We start from the raw sequence: 17,295 nt of genomic DNA, 5'->3' as shown, positions 1-17,295 counted from the left end.
CTCCCGACGGCCCCCGCGCACATTTCCGTCCACCGGCCGCGCGCGCGCTCTGGCGCTGGTGAAAGGGACTGGCTTGAGGATTTGATATGGCGCGTTTTGATGTCGTCACCGGAAGCCAAGACCATAGAGAAACGCGGCCCGGAGATACGCGCTGGCGGATTGGAGAGTGGCTGGCGAATCGAGCAGCTGCCACGGGCCCCTGGTGGGCTGGCGGGTGGTGCATCCCCGTGCCCGAAACGAGGCTCTGAACACCGGAGGTTCGATCCCCGACATACCTCTCCGCCCCCCCATCTCCTGGGCAGAGCTGGAGAGTTGGCCTCGCGACGTCGCACCTGCTTTCTGAGCACCTTTTGTGTGACAGGCCCAAGATTGGGCGCCAAGGCGGCCCTCGTGTGGCGCCCACTCCAGGCAGCTGACTGTCCCGACGATGAGTGAGAAGCCGAACAACGAAGTAAAATGAAGGGAGACGCGGGCGGAGATGAGGAGGAGTTGGGGTGGGGTAGGAATCCCCTGGAAGAAGAGGTGGGATAAAAAGGTGACACGGGGTAGGGAAGGAGATGGTAGTGGGCTCAGGAGGATAGAAAAGAGAAGCCTGTTGGGGTGGGGCTAGGTGCAGGTGGGCTGAGGGCCTGGGTGTTGGAAAAATGATCCTGGGGAAGGGGATGTCAGGCCCCGGGATCTGGTTCTCAGTCTGGCTGTTTGTCCACACAGGCCTCAGAGCCCATGGAGGTCTGCAGCCAGCATTGCAGCAATGTCCTGGACAGCCCTGAAGCCCCATTACCCCGGGAGAAGCAGGAGGAGAAAGAGGGGCCTAGGACTGCTGCAGGCTCTGGTCCTCAACCTGGGCTTTACAATTACATCAGGGATGACTTGTTCACCTCAGAGATCTTCAAGCTAGAGCTGCAGAATGTGCCTCGACATGCCAGCTTCAGCGATGTCCGACGTTTTTTGGGCCGCTTTGGCCTGCAGCCCCATAAAACAAAACTCTTTGGGCAACCACCCTGTGCCTTTGTGACCTTTCGCAGTGCTGCTGAGCGGGACAAGGCCCTTCGGGTGCTACATGGGGCCCTCTGGAAAGGCCGCCCACTCAGCGTGCGCCTGGCCCGCCCCAAGGCGGACCCCATGGCCAGGAAGAGGCAGCAAGAGGGTGAGCCACCAGCAATGCGAGTTGCTGATGTGGTGACCCCTCTTTGGACAGTGCCCTATGCTGAGCAGCTGGAGCGAAAGCGGCTGGAGTGTGAGCAGGTGCTGCAAAGGCTTGCCAAGTGAGTTTGGGGCAGGATACTCTCAGCACCAGAACTCAACTCTGCTGCCTGCCCTATGAGGGATATACACCATGGGATCTGAGCTGTCAGGGTGGTGGCCAGTAAGTCTCCTGTGATTATCAGTGGCAATAGTGAGGTCTCAAGGGAGGGACCCAGGAGCTTGAGCTTTTGGGAAGTATTCCAATGTGGGTGGGGGCAGTGGGCTGACTGAAACCACAGATCTCCTTCATCCTGCAGGGAAATTGGAAACACCAATCGCACACTGCTGCCCTGGCTGCTCACACAGAGGCACAAGCACAACAAGGCCTGCTGCCCACTGGAGGGGGTCAGGCCATCACCCCAGCAGGTCAGGTGGGACTGGGATGGCCACAAGCCCCTATCCTGTGTTGGGGGCAGGTATTGCAGTTCTGTGGACCAAACCCAGGGCCTCAAGCATGTTGGGCAAGCACCATATCACTGAGCAACATACACCCCAGCCCATCCTGTGTTTTTTAAAAACTTTCTTTTTGCTCTTCCTATTTTGTTTCTTCCTGGTTTCATCATGTGACCAGTACTTGTCTTGTTTTTCAACTGCCAGCCTCTGTGGGGAAGTTGGGGTATTGCTCTTGCTGCTATGTTACACAAGTGCTGGATAGCCAGGGTAAGTTCTGGCTGCTTCTTTCTGCCTTCTCTCCCCACAGACTGAGTATCGTAATAAGTGTGAGTTTCTGGTTGGCGTTGGGGTAGATGGGGAAGATAACACTGTTGGCTGCCGACTTGGCAAATACAAGGGTGGGACGTGTGCTGTAGCAGCCCCCTTTGACACAGTGCATATCCCTGAAGCCACGAAACGGGTGGTGAAATCCTTCCAGGAATTCATACGGTGAGATTCTGGGACTGGGCCCCTGGGAAGTTCTGAGAGCACCTGGGAGCAGAGGGTGTGGGTCCTCCCCAGGGTTCTGGAGTGCCTGCTGTTGGGAAACATGAGGAGAGGGTGAGGGGAGAGATGACCAGGGGGAGAAAGCAGGAATGCTGTCCCTCTGGTCTTGGTTGGCAAACTTTGGGTACTTATGGCTGTTCATGGCTCCCACAGGTCCACCCCATACTCTGCATATGACCCTGAGACATATGCAGGCCACTGGAAGCAGCTGACTGTACGCACCAGCCGCCGCGGCCAGGCCATGGCCATTGCCTACTTCCACCCCCAGGTCTCAGGCGGGTGGCTCTGGTGGGGGAGGGTCTCTGAGAGTTGCCTTGGCACAACCTGATAGATTTGAACCACCTACTCTAGAAACTGAGCCATGAGGAACTGGCAGGGCTGAAGGCCTCCCTGGTACAACATTTCATGGAGGGACCAGGCAGGACCAGCGGGGTGACCTGTCTTTACTTCGTGGAGGAGGGACAGCGGTGAGGAGCCCAGGTGGGAACAGGAGGGAAGCTTGCAGGAGCAGGTGACCCTGATACACTTGCCTCTCCACACACAGAAAGACTCCCAGCCAGGAGGGCCTACTCCTGGAGCATGTGGCTGGGGACCGGTGTATTCAGGAGGACCTGCTTGGGCTGACATTCCAGATCTCTCCTCATGCCTTTTTCCAGGTAGGTGTGGCACAAGGACATAAGAATGGGAGGCCTGACACAACATCAGAGCATGTTGGAGACAGTGTGGACTAGATGGCAATAAAAAACTAGCTAGTCTTGCAGATATCTGGGGAAAGCATCTAGGTGGGGGAGGCACAGGAAGACTGGGGTGGGAAAGTGGTTGTTGGTCCCTGATTCGATACTTGTAACCCATAGATACACGTGGTGATGGCCCTTCTCATCACAGAGAGGTTGAGGAACATGCACATTTTATTACCATAGGACACTACCCAGGCCTTGGCAAGGAGGAGGCCTCAGTGGTCTTTGGGCTAGAGAATAGTTTTACCCTCATTCTTGCTGACATTGGAGAGACCTTTTAGGAGGTATGGAGACTTAGAATAGGTAAAGACCCTATTTTGAAGTCAGGCTTGGCAGGACCTGCTGGAAGGCCAGAGGTGGGGCTGGGAGATACGCTCTACTAGCATCGCGAAGGAAGCCATTGGAGGCTGTAGTCTGGGGAGCTGGATAAGGTTGAGCGGGCCATACAAATCCATTAATTATAGAAATGCTTCTTATAATTGGGGGTGTGGTTAGGGTTGTGCACATTGGCACAAATTTGGTTTTTAAAGTCAAGAGACTAGGTAAGATTATTGGCATGATGCCAGCGGGCGTGTCACTGAGACCCTGAAAGTCTCAGCAGGATGGAGCTGGGAACCTAGGTGTGTGGGGTGGTAGGCCTGCCTCTGGGGTCAGGGGCTGCCCCAGGAGGGGAGACCTGCACTGAGTGTGCCATGGCCACCTTCCAGGTGAACACACCTGCAGCTGAGGTGCTCTACACAGTCATCCAGGATTGGGCCCAGCTGGACAAGGAAAGTACAGTGTTGGATGTGTGCTGTGGCACCGGTACCATTGGCCTGGCCCTTGCCTGGGTAAGCCCTCCTGACCCAGCTGAGGTTGCCCTCTCACCTCTCCACCCTCCCCCATTACTCCCACTGACCTCTACAACTTGAAGGCTCAGTCCTTTCCCAGGTCCCAGACCCAGTCTGATTCAGCTGCCCACTTTGCCTCAGACAGGGAGCCATCATCTGGCCCTTTTTCCATTTCAGAAGGTAAAGAGAGTCATTGGGATTGAGCTATGCCAGGAGGCTGTGGAGGATGCCCGGGTGAATGCCCATGCCAATGGTGAGAGTCTGTAGCCCATGCAGCAGGCTGGTGGTCCTGGTTATACCTCAACCATTGTACCTATAACATACTCCATGGCTCTGAGGACCTGTTGGGGGGCAGAGGGGCCCAAAAGGAACCTGTAGACCCACATGCTCCAGTTCTGAAGGTACTCAATAGGACAGAAGAAATTCTTTGGCCAGTGTTTTCCAAAGAGCCTTATGGTGCCACTCAGGGCTGGACCCATGGGGGAGATTATCCCAGGCCCACTGACAACAATGGTGCAATCTTCAGAGCTAAGCAACGTTGAATTCCACTGCGGGAGGGCTGAGGACCTGGTGCCCACTCTGGTGTGCAGACTGGCCTCCCAACAGCTTGTGGCCATCTTGGACCCACCGCGAGCTGGCCTGCGTGAGTGACATACACTTGGGGAGATGGCAGGTGGCCTGCCAGGCTGTGCAGTTTAAGGTCTGGGGACCTAGCCTATATCTGCCTTCTCAGATTCCAAGGTGATCCTTGCCATCCGAAGAGCTGAGAACCTCAAGCGGCTCCTGTATGTCTCATGCAACCCCCGGGCAGCCATGAGCAATTTTGTGGAGTGAGTGTTAAAACAGGGATCTGGGGTGGTCCGGGGCCCAGCACTCTTCTGCCTCCCCCAGGAGTCCTTGGCTAGTCCTGTAGGACTGACTTTGGCACTCCCTTCCCACTACAGCCTCTGCAGGGCCCCATCTAACCGGGTCAAGGGCATCCCCTTCCGACCAGTCAAAGCTGTGGCCGTGGACCTGTTCCCACAAACCCCACACTGTGAGATGCTCATTCTGTTCGAGAGGGTGGAACACCCCAATAGTACAGGAGTCCTAGAGCACCAAGGCCCTCTAGCCCAGCCCTCACAAGAGCCCGCTAATGATACCACTCTGGAAATTGGGGCCTCCTTTTCATCCTAGGCCCTGGAAACTGCAGGGTCCAGCTCTTCCAGAACAGGGCTTATCATGGGGGCAGAAGCTAGGGGGCTTCCCGCAGTCTTGCTTGTCTCAAGATGCTTAGAAGAGCAATCACAGGGCACAAGGCCTAGTTGCCTTGCCAGGACCAACATGACCGTGATATGGCTCAGAAGACAGCTGGACTTCTATGGCCTGTCCATCCCTCACCCCATCCTTCTGGAACAGCCAGGCTATGAGGACCAGAATAAACAACTGCTGAATTCAGGGTGTTTGTGAAGAACTTTGGTAAACAGGGACTCCTCTCTGCCCCATTCTGTGCATGCAAAGGGACAGGGTGAGTGAAATATCTCAACCCTATCCAAGCTGCCTGGGAATTTCTGCCCTTCATTTTAGTCTGACCCTTGAGCCTCTATGACACCCTACCAGGCCTGGATATCAGGCTGGGGGTCAATTTGCATGGCTTGCCAAAGGAGTTCACCAAGGCCCTGAACAGTGCAAAGCTTGCTATTTAATAGGATGTTAGGTTTTATGCTTGGAGAGGCAGAGACACACAAGCCTCAAGACCAAGCATCAACAGGATGTTCCAGAGTATGCAAGCAGAAGGATGTCCCTGCACCTGAGGAAAAGATCCTAATTGCTCCCAAAATCAACCTGACCCTCAACCCAGGAAGAAGGCCACCTCCATACTGTGACCAAAGGCTATACATACCAGGTTGCTGCTAACCCCCTAACAAGGACAGATGTGTCTACTAGTAGGCACTGCAGCCTCCAAGGGGCTGGAGTCCAGCCAATTGAGGGTCCACAATGTTATTCCACCCCCGTGCCCAGAAGAAATAAATATCAGCCATTCCCTTTTAGAGTTTGCTTTATGTGTTCAGACCATTGAGGCTCACTCAAACAGCTGTGGCCTAGTGCACAGAAGCAGCATTGGCACAGGCCCCACAGTACAGCTGTGTGCATACAGGGCTTGTGCCCATGTGTAGCAGAGGGAGGACACTAGAGACCACAACTGTGTGGCAGCACCTGCTGTGGTGGCATCTGGGACAAACCAGCCCAGTGAAGCTCACTGTCTTCTAGGCTAATGTGTGCACAAAGCTTTGGTTCACAATGGTCAATCTGGCCGTTTCAAGGGCAACAGTCATGGTCAAATGACTATTCACAGCTGCAGACAGGAGGCAAGACAGAAGCAAGTGTCTAATTACAGCAACTTGATTTTGGTTGTTTTTTTTTTTCCCCCCTCAAGGTCAACACAAAAGTCAACCTCAGTCACACAGGTGTGAGGGAGGGATACAGTGTGGGCAACTCAGATGACATTCCGTCTCTAGGACAAATGCCTTCTTGACTGCAGGGATATGATAGGAGACATGTCATGGAACATGAGGATACAGCCCAGTGCTGGGCTCTGGTGTCCAGTGAGCACATGACCCCTGAACAGGTGCTGGGGACAGTTCAATTGCTGGCCACCACCACCAGGGTCCTGAACACACACATGCTAATTCAGACAGAAAAATCTACCTCAGAGAGGCTACCCCGTGAGCACAGGTGACAAGTTGAAAAGCCAGCTGGACACTGGACCTGGCTATACAGGGGAACTGCCCTTGAAACCCAAGGAGGCCACTGTCACTAAAAGTTGAGTCAGCCACCATGTATTCAGCTAGCCCTTGGCGTACTGCACTAAAGGCCTTTGTTTCTTCAAAGAAGTCCGCTTGCTTAAATGCATGATTTCAAATCTACCTTCTACTCTCACTGTAAAAGTTTCTTTGCAAATGCTAAAATATCATAAAAGCTTTAAAAATTGATGGGTGGACAGATGGATTCAACTGTGCAAAAATCTTTGTAAAAAAACCTGTTGCCAGATGCCAACAAAGGCAGGGGCCTCAGTGTCCAGGGAGGCAAGTATTAGGACATTAAGACAAGATCAAAGAGTAGACCAAGCCCAGTAGCAGGCCAAGTTGATGCAGAGACTGGGTCTGGTGTCCTCACTGGCAACTTCAGTCACAAATAGAGAATAGCTACCTTGATGATTTGCCCGCAATCTCTGAAAAATAGTTCGATGCTAAAATTGTTTATTTTAAACCAAAATGGTCTGAAATATTCCTAACTCTTATAACTTTTTCAGAGAAAAAGGGAAAACACAGAAGGCAGGTGGTAAGGGACAGGGTGCCATGTGCACCTTCTAACAGGTCCCTGCAGTGGCTCAGGGCACAGGGGCCACCTGGCATCAGGAGCCAGCCACAGCCACAGGACTCAGCTGTCCTTACTCAACTGTCATCTGAGTATCATTTCTTGTCAGTGTGTGTTATATACTAAAATTCATGAAAACCTTCATTAAAAGCCTGTAGCAGGTGCATATGAGCAGTCTGCAGCAGTCCAAATTATTAGCTTCCACTTGGGTAATCATTTGGAATTGATCCTTAAACACATCCATTCAGGCCTGGGAGCAGCTTCCAGAAGAGAACTGCTGCTTGACCGTTGTGCTGTATATGGCCATGGCTGTCCCCATGTACCAGAGCCTCGTCTGGTTTGGTTCCAGACACTGGCTGCAGGGAAGTTAACTTAGGTTGGTGGCCTGAGGCTGCAGAGTGAGCGGTGGGTGGCTGGTATTCTCCCAGGCAGTGCTGCTGATGGCCCCTTGCCCCAGCCCAGGCTGCCTCCCTCACACGTCCACAGTGCAAAGGGGTTCACCACCAGGCTGGGCAGATGCCACAATAGACATCTTAGGCTTTTTCCTAGTCTCCTCCTGGAAGAACAAAAGGTCAAGGATATGAGTGAGGTGGGCTTAGGAGAGAGGCAGGGTGAGGCCAGCAGACCAGCATCAGGAGACCCCTGGACTCCAGAGGGCACAGGTGCTTGCAGTGCTTAGCTATATGGAAGGCCTGAGGAGCAAGCTAGATTGGGACTGAAGAGGATCTCCCAGGGACACCATGTGCTATCACTTTCCTGGCAATCAGGACACATACCCAAAAGTGAAGAACTTGAGTGAGGTGACATCTTAGAAGCCAGGATTCACCCCTCCCTTTAGAGCGAGTCTCTCTCATCCCAGCTACAGGTATGGGTACTTGCAGGGGCAAAATAAGGCACAGATGGCACGGGCAATGTTTACCCTTTCCTCAGCTAGCCTCTTCATTTGCTTTGCTTGCCCAATGTCACAATGTCCTGGGCCTGTTGCCCTTGGGCCCCAAAGCCTATTTCCCAACTAGGAGCAGGTTTGTCAGCCCTGCTACTTTCAGGCAGGCAAGGTTTAACCCCACCTGAAAGCAAAAGCAAGGCATCTCCCAGACCACAAGCAGCAGACATCTAGTTCTAAGGATTTGTACATGGGTGCAGGCTGATGCCAGAGCTGAAAGAACTGCAACCTGGAAGGTCTAGGTGGGGTTGTAAATGATCACATGAACAGTGCCTGGGGACAGGGAACACCACTATCTGCCTGAGGGGAGGGGGGAGCTTCACCAGGACAAAGCCCTGCCCAGGTTCAGTTTTCTGTGACCCTTTGGAGTTCCTCAGGAGACCTAAGCTGTTGTACCATCCCTGTCATCAAACACCCAGCTCCAAATGAAGACCCAGTCAGTCCTCAGAGGCTGAGCCCTTCACCCACTGGCAGGCTGGCCTACTGATTCTCTACCTTAACTAAAAATAAAGCTATTTTACAAAAGTATGACATTGAAGCTCAAAGAAAAGCAAGTCTCATCTGGAAGGAGGATTCAGACATTTCCAGAGTGTCAGAGGTCAGGAATGGGTTCATAGTATCTAATGTTCCTCCATGGCTGCCCTAGGGATGCTACTGGCTCAGTGACTGCTTGCAGGAGTAAATGAGGGGACAGTAGTTGTGGATAGTGCTCACCCTCTCCTCAGCAAGTCTCTTCATTTCCTCCTGGAGCTTGCTCAGTATGTGCAGGTTGGGCTTGTTCTTCTTGGCATACTGCTGCAGCTCGATCACGCTCTTGTCAGAAGTCTCCTAGGGAATAACAAAGCCTTGCTCTTTAGGGCCCATAACCTTTCCACCGCTAGCAGCAGTTTGTCTCATGATCCCTTGAGGTAGAAGCACTAGGATCTGTCAGGCACATAGCGGCCAGGAGCTGTGGCCATGCAACTACACATTGACACCTGCCTATGATTGCACCTGGCCTGCTGACAGCAGCAGAGAATGTGAAGCAGCAGTTCATAGCTCCCTGAACATGCCACCTCACTGGACAGAAAGCTACACTTCCTACAATGGGTAGAACAGGAAGCCAGGAACTTGCTGTGCCAGAAGCCCTCAGAACAGTGACCAGATCATGGATGCAGCCTGTGGAGATAGCACACTGCCAGCCAGATACATCCCCAGAACTGAGCTCTCTATATTCCCACAACTTGCACAGTAGGCAGAATAAGCTGTCTTGAGAGGCTATGGCCAAGGACACCTATTGTGCCTTGAGATGCCAGAGCTCCTCCTGCACTGTGTCAGCTCCTCCTGGCTGTGTCAGGCTGGGCCTACTGTCTTCCAGCTGAGAAAGGTTTCCACCCACAGCCAAAGCAATGCTTGCCTTCTTTCCCTCAGTCTTAGCCCAGGACTATGCACAGCAAAGGCAAATTTAACCTACATTTGAACTCATTTACCTAAAATGTCTACCCTGGGGTGGGAGGTATAGCTCAGTGATAGAGCACTTGCCTAGCATAAGAGGCCCTAGGTTTGAGCCTTAGCACCACAGGTGGGGGGTAGGGGGGATACAGGTCATTAATGCATCCATGTAATTCTTGGACTCTGCCTTGTCATGACCAGAGCAAGGACATGGTCTCAAGGTTCTTGTGTTGTTCCCGGCTGCTGGTTCAGTCCAAGGAAGGGTGGCATGAAGACTCAACACAACCCTTAGGGTCATCCTACCTGCAGCCACCAACCCACTACCCCTTAACTAAATGGGATTCTGACAACCCTGATGGTTTCTGTAAACATTAGGTATAAAAATAGAAAATGTTAACACTCACCTCCCAGTACCTCCCTCCACCCCTTAGGTTTGGGCACTGTTTTAAATTTTAAAATCTTGGCAAAAACTAAAGAAACGAAACACATACATTCTTCAGGCTGTTGGAAGTCCTGAACTAAGCACAAGAGGACACTGCCCTGGGAAGGGCTGAGGGCCTGGCTCTCAATCCTTCACAAACCTCAGCAATAGGGCATGGTCTACATCTTATGCCTGGCCTTGTAGCCTTGTCTCTCACTTCAGTCACCTCCCCCAAAGCCACAAAGCGAGGCTCAGCCCATGTCCCCTGAAGATGGCTTAGATGACCCTACCTCCTACCCATATGGTCACAGACATGACATAGCAGAGAGGCGGTCATGAGCAAGAGCAGTGCTGCCAAACTGTGACCCTCGGACAGCAAGACCCCAGATGCAAGCTCTAGGGCATGAGGCAAAGAAGCAGAGGAATTACCCTAGGATCTGACAAGGGGTCCAGTTACCTGTTTGACCATTTTGCTGCTTTCACGGCCATACATGCGAAGTAAAGACCCCCAGTTCTTGACATGTGGGTGCAGCAGCTGAAGGATTTTCTGAGAAGCTAACTGTTTCCCAACTCTCTTATTCTTACCTGTTAAAGGAAGAGCAAAGTTAAAGAGAGGGAATCTGGATGTGAAACACCCAGTGTTCACGTGGCCACTTCACACAAATAGAAGTCACTGATCCTCCACACTTACCCAGGGACCAGCTGGAGCATTCTATAGGACAGTAAGCAATGTTCCACTTCTGGGTACCCAAGAGTCACAGTCCTGTGACCAAGCAATAGCTGCTGCCTAGAGTATGACCTTAGACAATCCAGGTAAGGGTATGTACCCAGGCCAAGCAGCTGAGAAGTCTCCATCCTCCACCCTACTCCCTGACAAACAGATTAGCAGCAACCTACCTTGTAAGCATGCTGCTCCTTGAGGGAAGGTGCTATGAGGTGGAGATCCAGCAAAAGGCCTTTCCTAGGCCTTCCAGACAGATCAATGATACTTCCCAACATTTTAACCAAGTGGCTCATGCCTACCCAGCCTGCTCAGGGGCCTGTCTCAGTGGTGACTACATTCTGCAGGGTACAGGGAAATCCCAGAGGCAGCAGGGCACACATGGGTTTAAATGTGGTTCTGTAATTTCTCAGACCCACTGTATACTACTTCTAATCCATATAAAACTAATTTGTGTTTATAGTAGTTTTCTTTTACAATTAGTTAGATGTTTTTATTTTGCTTTGTTTGGTTTTTAAGATGGAATCTCACTATTTTGCCCAGACTGGTCTCAAAACTCATGGCCTCAAGCAATTCTACCCGATCAGTCTCCCTAGTAACTAAGACTACAGGGGTGTGTCACCATGCCCAGCTTAAATTAGCTTTGAAAACTGGTTACTTCAGAACCAGGCATAATGACATATGCCTAACAATCCCAGAAACTCAGGAGGCTAAGGCAGGAGGACTGCAAGTTCAAGACAACTTGATGACAGCCTGTCTCAAAATAAAATATGAAAAGAGCTGGGGATGAAGCTCAGTGGTAGAAGGCCCTTGGGAATCCAATCCCCAATACCACACCAAAAAAAAAAAAAAAAAAAAAAAAACAACAACAACAAAAAAACAGATGCAAAGTGAGCAGACTACAGGTAGTACCCACAGAGATCAGAATACAGTGGGGTAGGTGATAGCCAGCTAGTAGATGGGAACCTCTGCCTGCTGCTCCAAGAGTTTGGTCCCTTCTCCCACCCACATGGATAGGGGCTAGATGAAGAGAGGAGTAGAAAAGGAAGAAGACATACAGGCAGGACAGCCACCAGTCCAACCTCAGGCAAATATGTGCAGCCAACACGAACAGCTGTGGCTCAGGACTGATATTCAGGGCAATGACAGAGGGACCAAGCCATGTAGAAAGGAGGATAAGACCACACAATCTGGCATCATTCCCCAGCAGTTATCTGAAAACATCAGCCTATGTGGGAAGCAGGGGAAAAAAGGCCTTACACCATCCGCGCACTGTGTGCTTGCCACATGCCATGACATATTCACTCTTCTGGTTTTTCCCAGGAACCACTTCAAACTTGATGGATGTGTCACCCATTCCATGGTTTCTTCAAGAGAAAACAAAGACAACAAGGGGTATCAACTGTAGGGACAAAAAGGCAGCTTCTGGGGAGGAGAGCTCTTTGGAAAAGCCTGTTAAAGACTGAAGAAAAGGCCAACCTCTCCCCAAAGTGTTTCCTAACTGACAAAAAGGAACTTCTCCATATACCTAATTTAATCCCATGGGGCTCTGCCTGACATCCATGGGTAAAGGGTTCCTGTGAACCCAGGGAAAACTGGCAGTGACTTCATCCCAAATAGCCAGCAAGGACATGGGATGCCCAGGAGCTCCCATGACCTGATTGAGGACAAAAAGTACCTCCCATCCTACCTTTTAAGGCACTCGTGGAGAATCTGATATGGAGACAACAGCCCAGCTTTGCTGGTCAACTCGTAGACCCGCGAGTCCTCGATACTGATGTGGTTAAAATACTACAACACAAAGCAGATGCTCATTAGTCCTGGCCAAACCCACAGCCTCAGAGAGGTGGCCCCCTGCTGTTAAGTTCCCCCAGGTGCTTAGATGTCTTTTCTTGTTACCTCACTTACACCCCCTACAGACCTGCTAGAAATCTGCCAGTTGTGGAGGACCAGTGACTCTATACCTCACTGACCAGCTGCCCATGTCCTCAGCCACTCCCCTAAGCATGGCATGACAAAAAGCCTGGGCACACAGAAGATCTGGAACATCTCTTCTCAATCTGATTCTGATTAACTATGAACAACTCAACAGAAATTAATGATAAACCATCTTCCAAGAGATCCTTTAACATTCTCATAATTCAGACTGTAGGAGAAAGGAAGCCAGACATATTAAAGCTGGCTCTCCGAGAGCTAAAGTTTCACAAAGACACCAGTTTGAGAAAGCCAGGAAGGGTTGGCCCTGGCCTGGCTGTAATCTCCAACTATGTCATTGCCCTGCCTACACAATCAGATCAATTAAATCAAAAAACAGAAAAGGCAAGAAGGGTTAACAGGGAACCAAGATAACCACCAAAGGGAAAAAGCAAAATTCTGCACAAGTCATGGGAAACAGGCAACTATGAAGTGTATAAGACCAGCCGTGCACTGGCCACAGGGACAGAGTTCATACCTGACCTTGCCTTTCCTTTCCTCACTCTCTGGCTAACTCAGTATCAGATGAATGAAAGATGCTGTCCAGCCCATTCTGGCACACAGACCACCTATCTAGAAGGAGCTGCAGTAACAAAGCAAAGAAATGCACCAATGAGAACAAACATGTCAATAATAGGCACAAGATTCTATCACCTAGTGGCATCATGGCCATCTTAATGTAGCACAACTGATGTTCATACAACAAAATCATCTAATGACACATTCCTCAGAATGTGTCCCCATTAACACATGACTGAACAGCAAAGTGGGTGGCTTTAAAAAACAGAAGTTTATTGTCTAACAATTCTGAAGGTCAAAAGTTAAAAAAAAAAATTCAAAGTCAGTTCTTTTGGAGGCTCTAGGGAATCCTTCCTTGCCTCTTCCAGCTTCTGGTGGTCCAGGCTCCCTGGGCTTATAGCAGCACCAGTCCAATCTTCACTTGGTGTTTTCTCCCTCTCTTATTTCTTATAAGAATGCCAGTCACAACCACCCTGCCACACTATGACCACGTTAACTAACAATATCTGAAACCCTATTTGCAAAAAAGGTCACATTCTGAAGTATTAGAGATTAGCATTAAGTGCTAATGGCTTTTTAGAGGACACAATGCAACCCAGAAGAGGGTCCCCCTGAGATTCTGAGCAAAGGTTAGCTTTACCCACTTGACAATAAACACGCATGAAGAGATTAAAACAGACAAGAAACAGTGGGGTTCACCAGCCAGAGGGAGTCCACCAGGAGCCCACAGCCCTTACAGAGCTTCTCCTGGGAGTCCACCAGGAGCCCACAGCCCTTACAGAGGCCTAGAGCCATGGATGGGAGAAATACTTGGGGCCTGAAGACACATGAAGAAGCTGAGACTCAACATAAATGCTTTGCTGTGCAGGACCCAAGGTGTGCCAGAACTTCTCCGCACTGACATAGGTTCCTCTGCCCTCGCTCTATTCTGGCGAGGAAGCAGACTCACCATGGACTGCACGGAGGAAGGAAGATGCATCTCTGATGAGGACTGCAGAGGATGGTGAGCAGGAACTCCAACTGCCATGGTTTGGCTGTTGTCTTCAAACAGGTTGCCAAGAGACGCCTCTACTCTCAAGTGCCCGCATCAGTGTGGGAAAGTCACTCACCAGGACGTCAGGCCCTGGAACCATCAGCAAGGGCTGGCAAGGTAGCCAACCAATTAGCAATGTGTGGTGCTCTCAGCTATAAGAACACACGGTCTAACCACAGGTCAGCACCTGGGCTGTTGGGCCAGTGTCAGGGCTGGGCAGATAGGCTGCCTACCCTCTGGCTCCAGACTCCTCCCTGGCAGAGCCCAGCCAGCATGTATGCTAGAGAGCACAAGCTCAGAAGCACAAAGACATTAGTCTCTGTAAAAGAGCCATGCCATGAAAATACAGAGCAAGTTGCCACAGGCCACACATGTTGAGGGTTAACCTGCCAAGGAAGTGTGGAAGCTCCAGCTGGGGAAAGAAGACAAAATTGCAGAAGTGACCTATAGATAATCACTGTTGACAAACAGCCTAGGACAAACCCAACTGATCAGTGCTTTGTGGACAGTAAAGAACTGTGAGGAACACATGGATAGCCTAATGCCCATTAACTCCTGTCTAGACAACACAGACCAGCACTTTAAAGGTCACAAGCCATCAAAATAGTCTGATTACCCCCGTAGCTATTCAAGAAATCAACTCTGTAATTACAAACTTTCCCACAAGGAAAACACCAGGTCCAGAGGGCTTCTTTGGTGATGACTACTGAGTAAGAAAAAAACAACAATTCTATTAAAAAACTCAAGGAGGACACTTCCCAACTTATTTTATGAGACATTAATACCATGACATTACCACCAGGCAACGACTGTGGGTACACATGTGTGTGTGTGTGTGCGCGCACACACACACACACACACATCTCTCACAAACACAGATGCGAAAATTCTAAATAGTACCTTCTTAGCAAATGGAAACCATTCACATATAAAAAGGGATACATAAACATACATATATATGGGATATAGACTGTGTGTGTGTGTGTGTGTAGTACCCAAGTAGGACTTATCCCAAGAATTTTTTTTTTTAAATCACATAATTAACTATATTGACAAATTAAGAAGAAAATCAAATGATGAAGTCAATAGATACAGAAGGCTTTTGGAAAAAATCCAACAAACTTTCATGATAAAAACAGGAACAAACCAGGAACAGAGAAGACCTTTTTCAAACTGTTAAGGGGCATCTACAATAAACCCATAGCTCACATTACATTCAACAGTGAGAGGTAGATGCTTCCCGAGATGAGGAACAGGATGTCTGTTTTCATCACTTCTATTCAATAATGGCTTTAGCCAGGGCAGTTAAGTAAGAACATGAAAAAAAAAAAAAAAAAAAAAAGATATCCAGGTTGGAAAGACAGAAACCACACCATCTTTACTTATAGTTTACATGACAGAAAATTTTTTTAAAAAATTTTTTTAAAAATCTACAGAAAAACTACCAAACCTAATAAGTTAGCAAAATGACAGGACACATGGTCAATATATAAATAATAAATTTTCTCTACATTCTAGCAATGAATAATTGGAATTGAAACCAAAGTACTACTCATAATAGTGCCAAAACACGAAATAAGCAAAATTTATGTGCTGAAACTACCAACCATTGATGAAAAAAATCAAAGAACATGTAAATAAATGGAGAGTTAGACTATTTATAATTTAGAAGACTCAATATTGTTGGGATGTCAATTCTCCTCAAATTAAATCTACAGATTCAGCACTAGTCCAAACAAAAAATTTAATAGGAATCAACATACTGTTTTTAAATCCTATTAGCAGATTTTAATAAAAAGACAAAGGAGCTGAAGTAGCCAAAAATATTCTTTGAAAAGAACAAAGCCTGAGGATTTATACCTTCTAAAGATATCAAGGTAATGTGGTTTCGCTGAAGGGACAGACACACAGTTCACGGCCACCAAATTAGTAAGAAAGGCACCAGGGCAATTCAAGTTAACCACAACTGTCATCTGGCCCAGCAATCCCATCATAGGTATTTACCTAAGAGAAATCAATCTCAAGGATCACACTATCCTCATGGCAGCCCCAGAGCAACTTTATTGCCAATGAAACACTGGAAATGCATCAGTGACCCTCATGTAAGAATGGAGTGACACTGTAGCTCAACCATCTGGTAGCGACTACTCAGCAGAACAAAAGGCCTAAAGACATATGCATCAACATGGATAAATATGCCAAGTCACAGAAGCCAGGTACAAAGGCTATCACTGGCTCCACTGATAGGAAATTCTGGAACTGGCAAAACTATAGAGAAAATTCAGCAGATACAAATTAGGAGTTTGACTACAAAGAGACAGCTTGAGAGAGTATGTGGGAAGCCAGGGAAATATTCTATATTAATTGTGGTACTGATTGTATGATTCTATGCACTTGTCAAAACTCCTAGAATTACACCAAAAAGTGTATTTAACTTTATAATAATAAAAAAGTAAGTTGAGGGCTGGAGATGTGGCTCAGGGGTAGCGCGCTCGCCTGGCATGCGTGCGGCCCGGGTTCGATCCTCAGCACCACATACCAACAAAGATGTTGTGTCCGCCGAGAACTAAAAGATAAATATTAAAAATTCTCTCTCTCTCTCTCTCTCTCCTCTCTCACTCTCAAAAAAAAAAATAAAATAAAAAAATAAAAAATAAAAAAAAAAAAAAAAAAAAAAAAAGTAAGTTGAAAAAATTAAAGAGACATATCTGGTCACTAATACCTAAATTCTCAAACAACCATGAATCATGTTGCTAACCCACTGCTAGCAACAAAATGTGATGAAGGGATCAAAAGTTTCACGAAAAGAAATGGTGACAATTCTGTTCCTCAAGTTTCCTCATTTTAATCATGCAATTCACACACTTTATCCCAAGGTTCTCTACTCTGTGGTGGCACAGGGACTCAGGCCCTCCTGGTAGACTCTGAGATCATTGCACCTGACAAGCATCACCTGAGGGCTTCCAAAGCAGCCCTGCCCCAGGCCACTCAAGGAGAGGATACTATTCCAAAATCTGCCAGGAAGGCCTGGAGAAGAGTTGCACAATTCTGACCACTCCAACCTAAAGAGCCTCAGAAGCATGAAAAACTGCCAATCCCAGGTGACTTTCTAGAAACAGAATGGCCATCCCTTTCAGTCAGGCAT

General features: G+C 48.9%; 2 protein-coding genes across 8 annotated transcripts in view; one reads left to right on the top strand and one right to left on the bottom strand.

Annotated features, from left to right (window-relative positions):
- Positions 1-143: 143 nt before the first annotated feature.
- Trmt2a (tRNA methyltransferase 2A) lies at positions 144-6,889 on the top strand. 2 transcript variants are annotated; one of them, XM_026401772.2, is made up of 12 exons: positions 144-257; positions 712-1,265; positions 1,503-1,611; positions 1,946-2,127; positions 2,338-2,452; positions 2,536-2,651; positions 2,729-2,840; positions 3,629-3,751; positions 3,929-4,004; positions 4,278-4,394; positions 4,485-4,581; positions 4,696-6,889. In XM_026401772.2, exons 2-12 carry the CDS (start codon positions 724-726, stop codon positions 4,925-4,927), a joined length of 1,821 nt encoding a protein of 606 aa, XP_026257557.1. In that variant the 5' UTR covers positions 144-257; positions 712-723; the 3' UTR covers positions 4,928-6,889. The 2 variants fall into 2 exon arrangements, with proteins under 2 accessions (XP_026257557.1, XP_026257556.1); XM_026401771.2 differs by having other exon boundaries at positions 144-451.
- Positions 6,890-7,050: 161 nt separating this feature from the next.
- Dgcr8 (DGCR8 microprocessor complex subunit) overlaps positions 7,051-17,295 on the bottom strand; it is a 36,128-nt gene continuing 25,883 nt past the window's right edge. For all 6 annotated transcript variants that reach the window (XM_026401766.2, XM_026401768.2, XM_026401769.2 and 3 more), the window contains 5 exons: positions 12,315-12,415; positions 11,885-11,991; positions 10,361-10,488; positions 8,766-8,879; positions 7,051-7,664 (listed from right to left, as the gene is read on the bottom strand). In XM_026401766.2, coding sequence (XP_026257551.1) covers positions 7,581-7,664; positions 8,766-8,879; positions 10,361-10,488; positions 11,885-11,991; positions 12,315-12,415 — 534 coding nt within the window. In that variant the 3' untranslated portion in view covers positions 7,051-7,580. The remainder of the gene's footprint in view (positions 7,665-8,765; positions 8,880-10,360; positions 10,489-11,884; positions 11,992-12,314; positions 12,416-17,295) is intronic.

This window comes from Urocitellus parryii, chromosome 3 (genome assembly GCF_045843805.1).
Source record: "Urocitellus parryii isolate mUroPar1 chromosome 3, mUroPar1.hap1, whole genome shotgun sequence".
Lineage (NCBI taxonomy): Eukaryota > Metazoa > Chordata > Mammalia > Rodentia > Sciuridae > Urocitellus > Urocitellus parryii.
The sequence above is the reverse complement of the archived record's forward strand: the minus strand, read 5'-3'. Positions and strand labels throughout refer to the sequence as shown.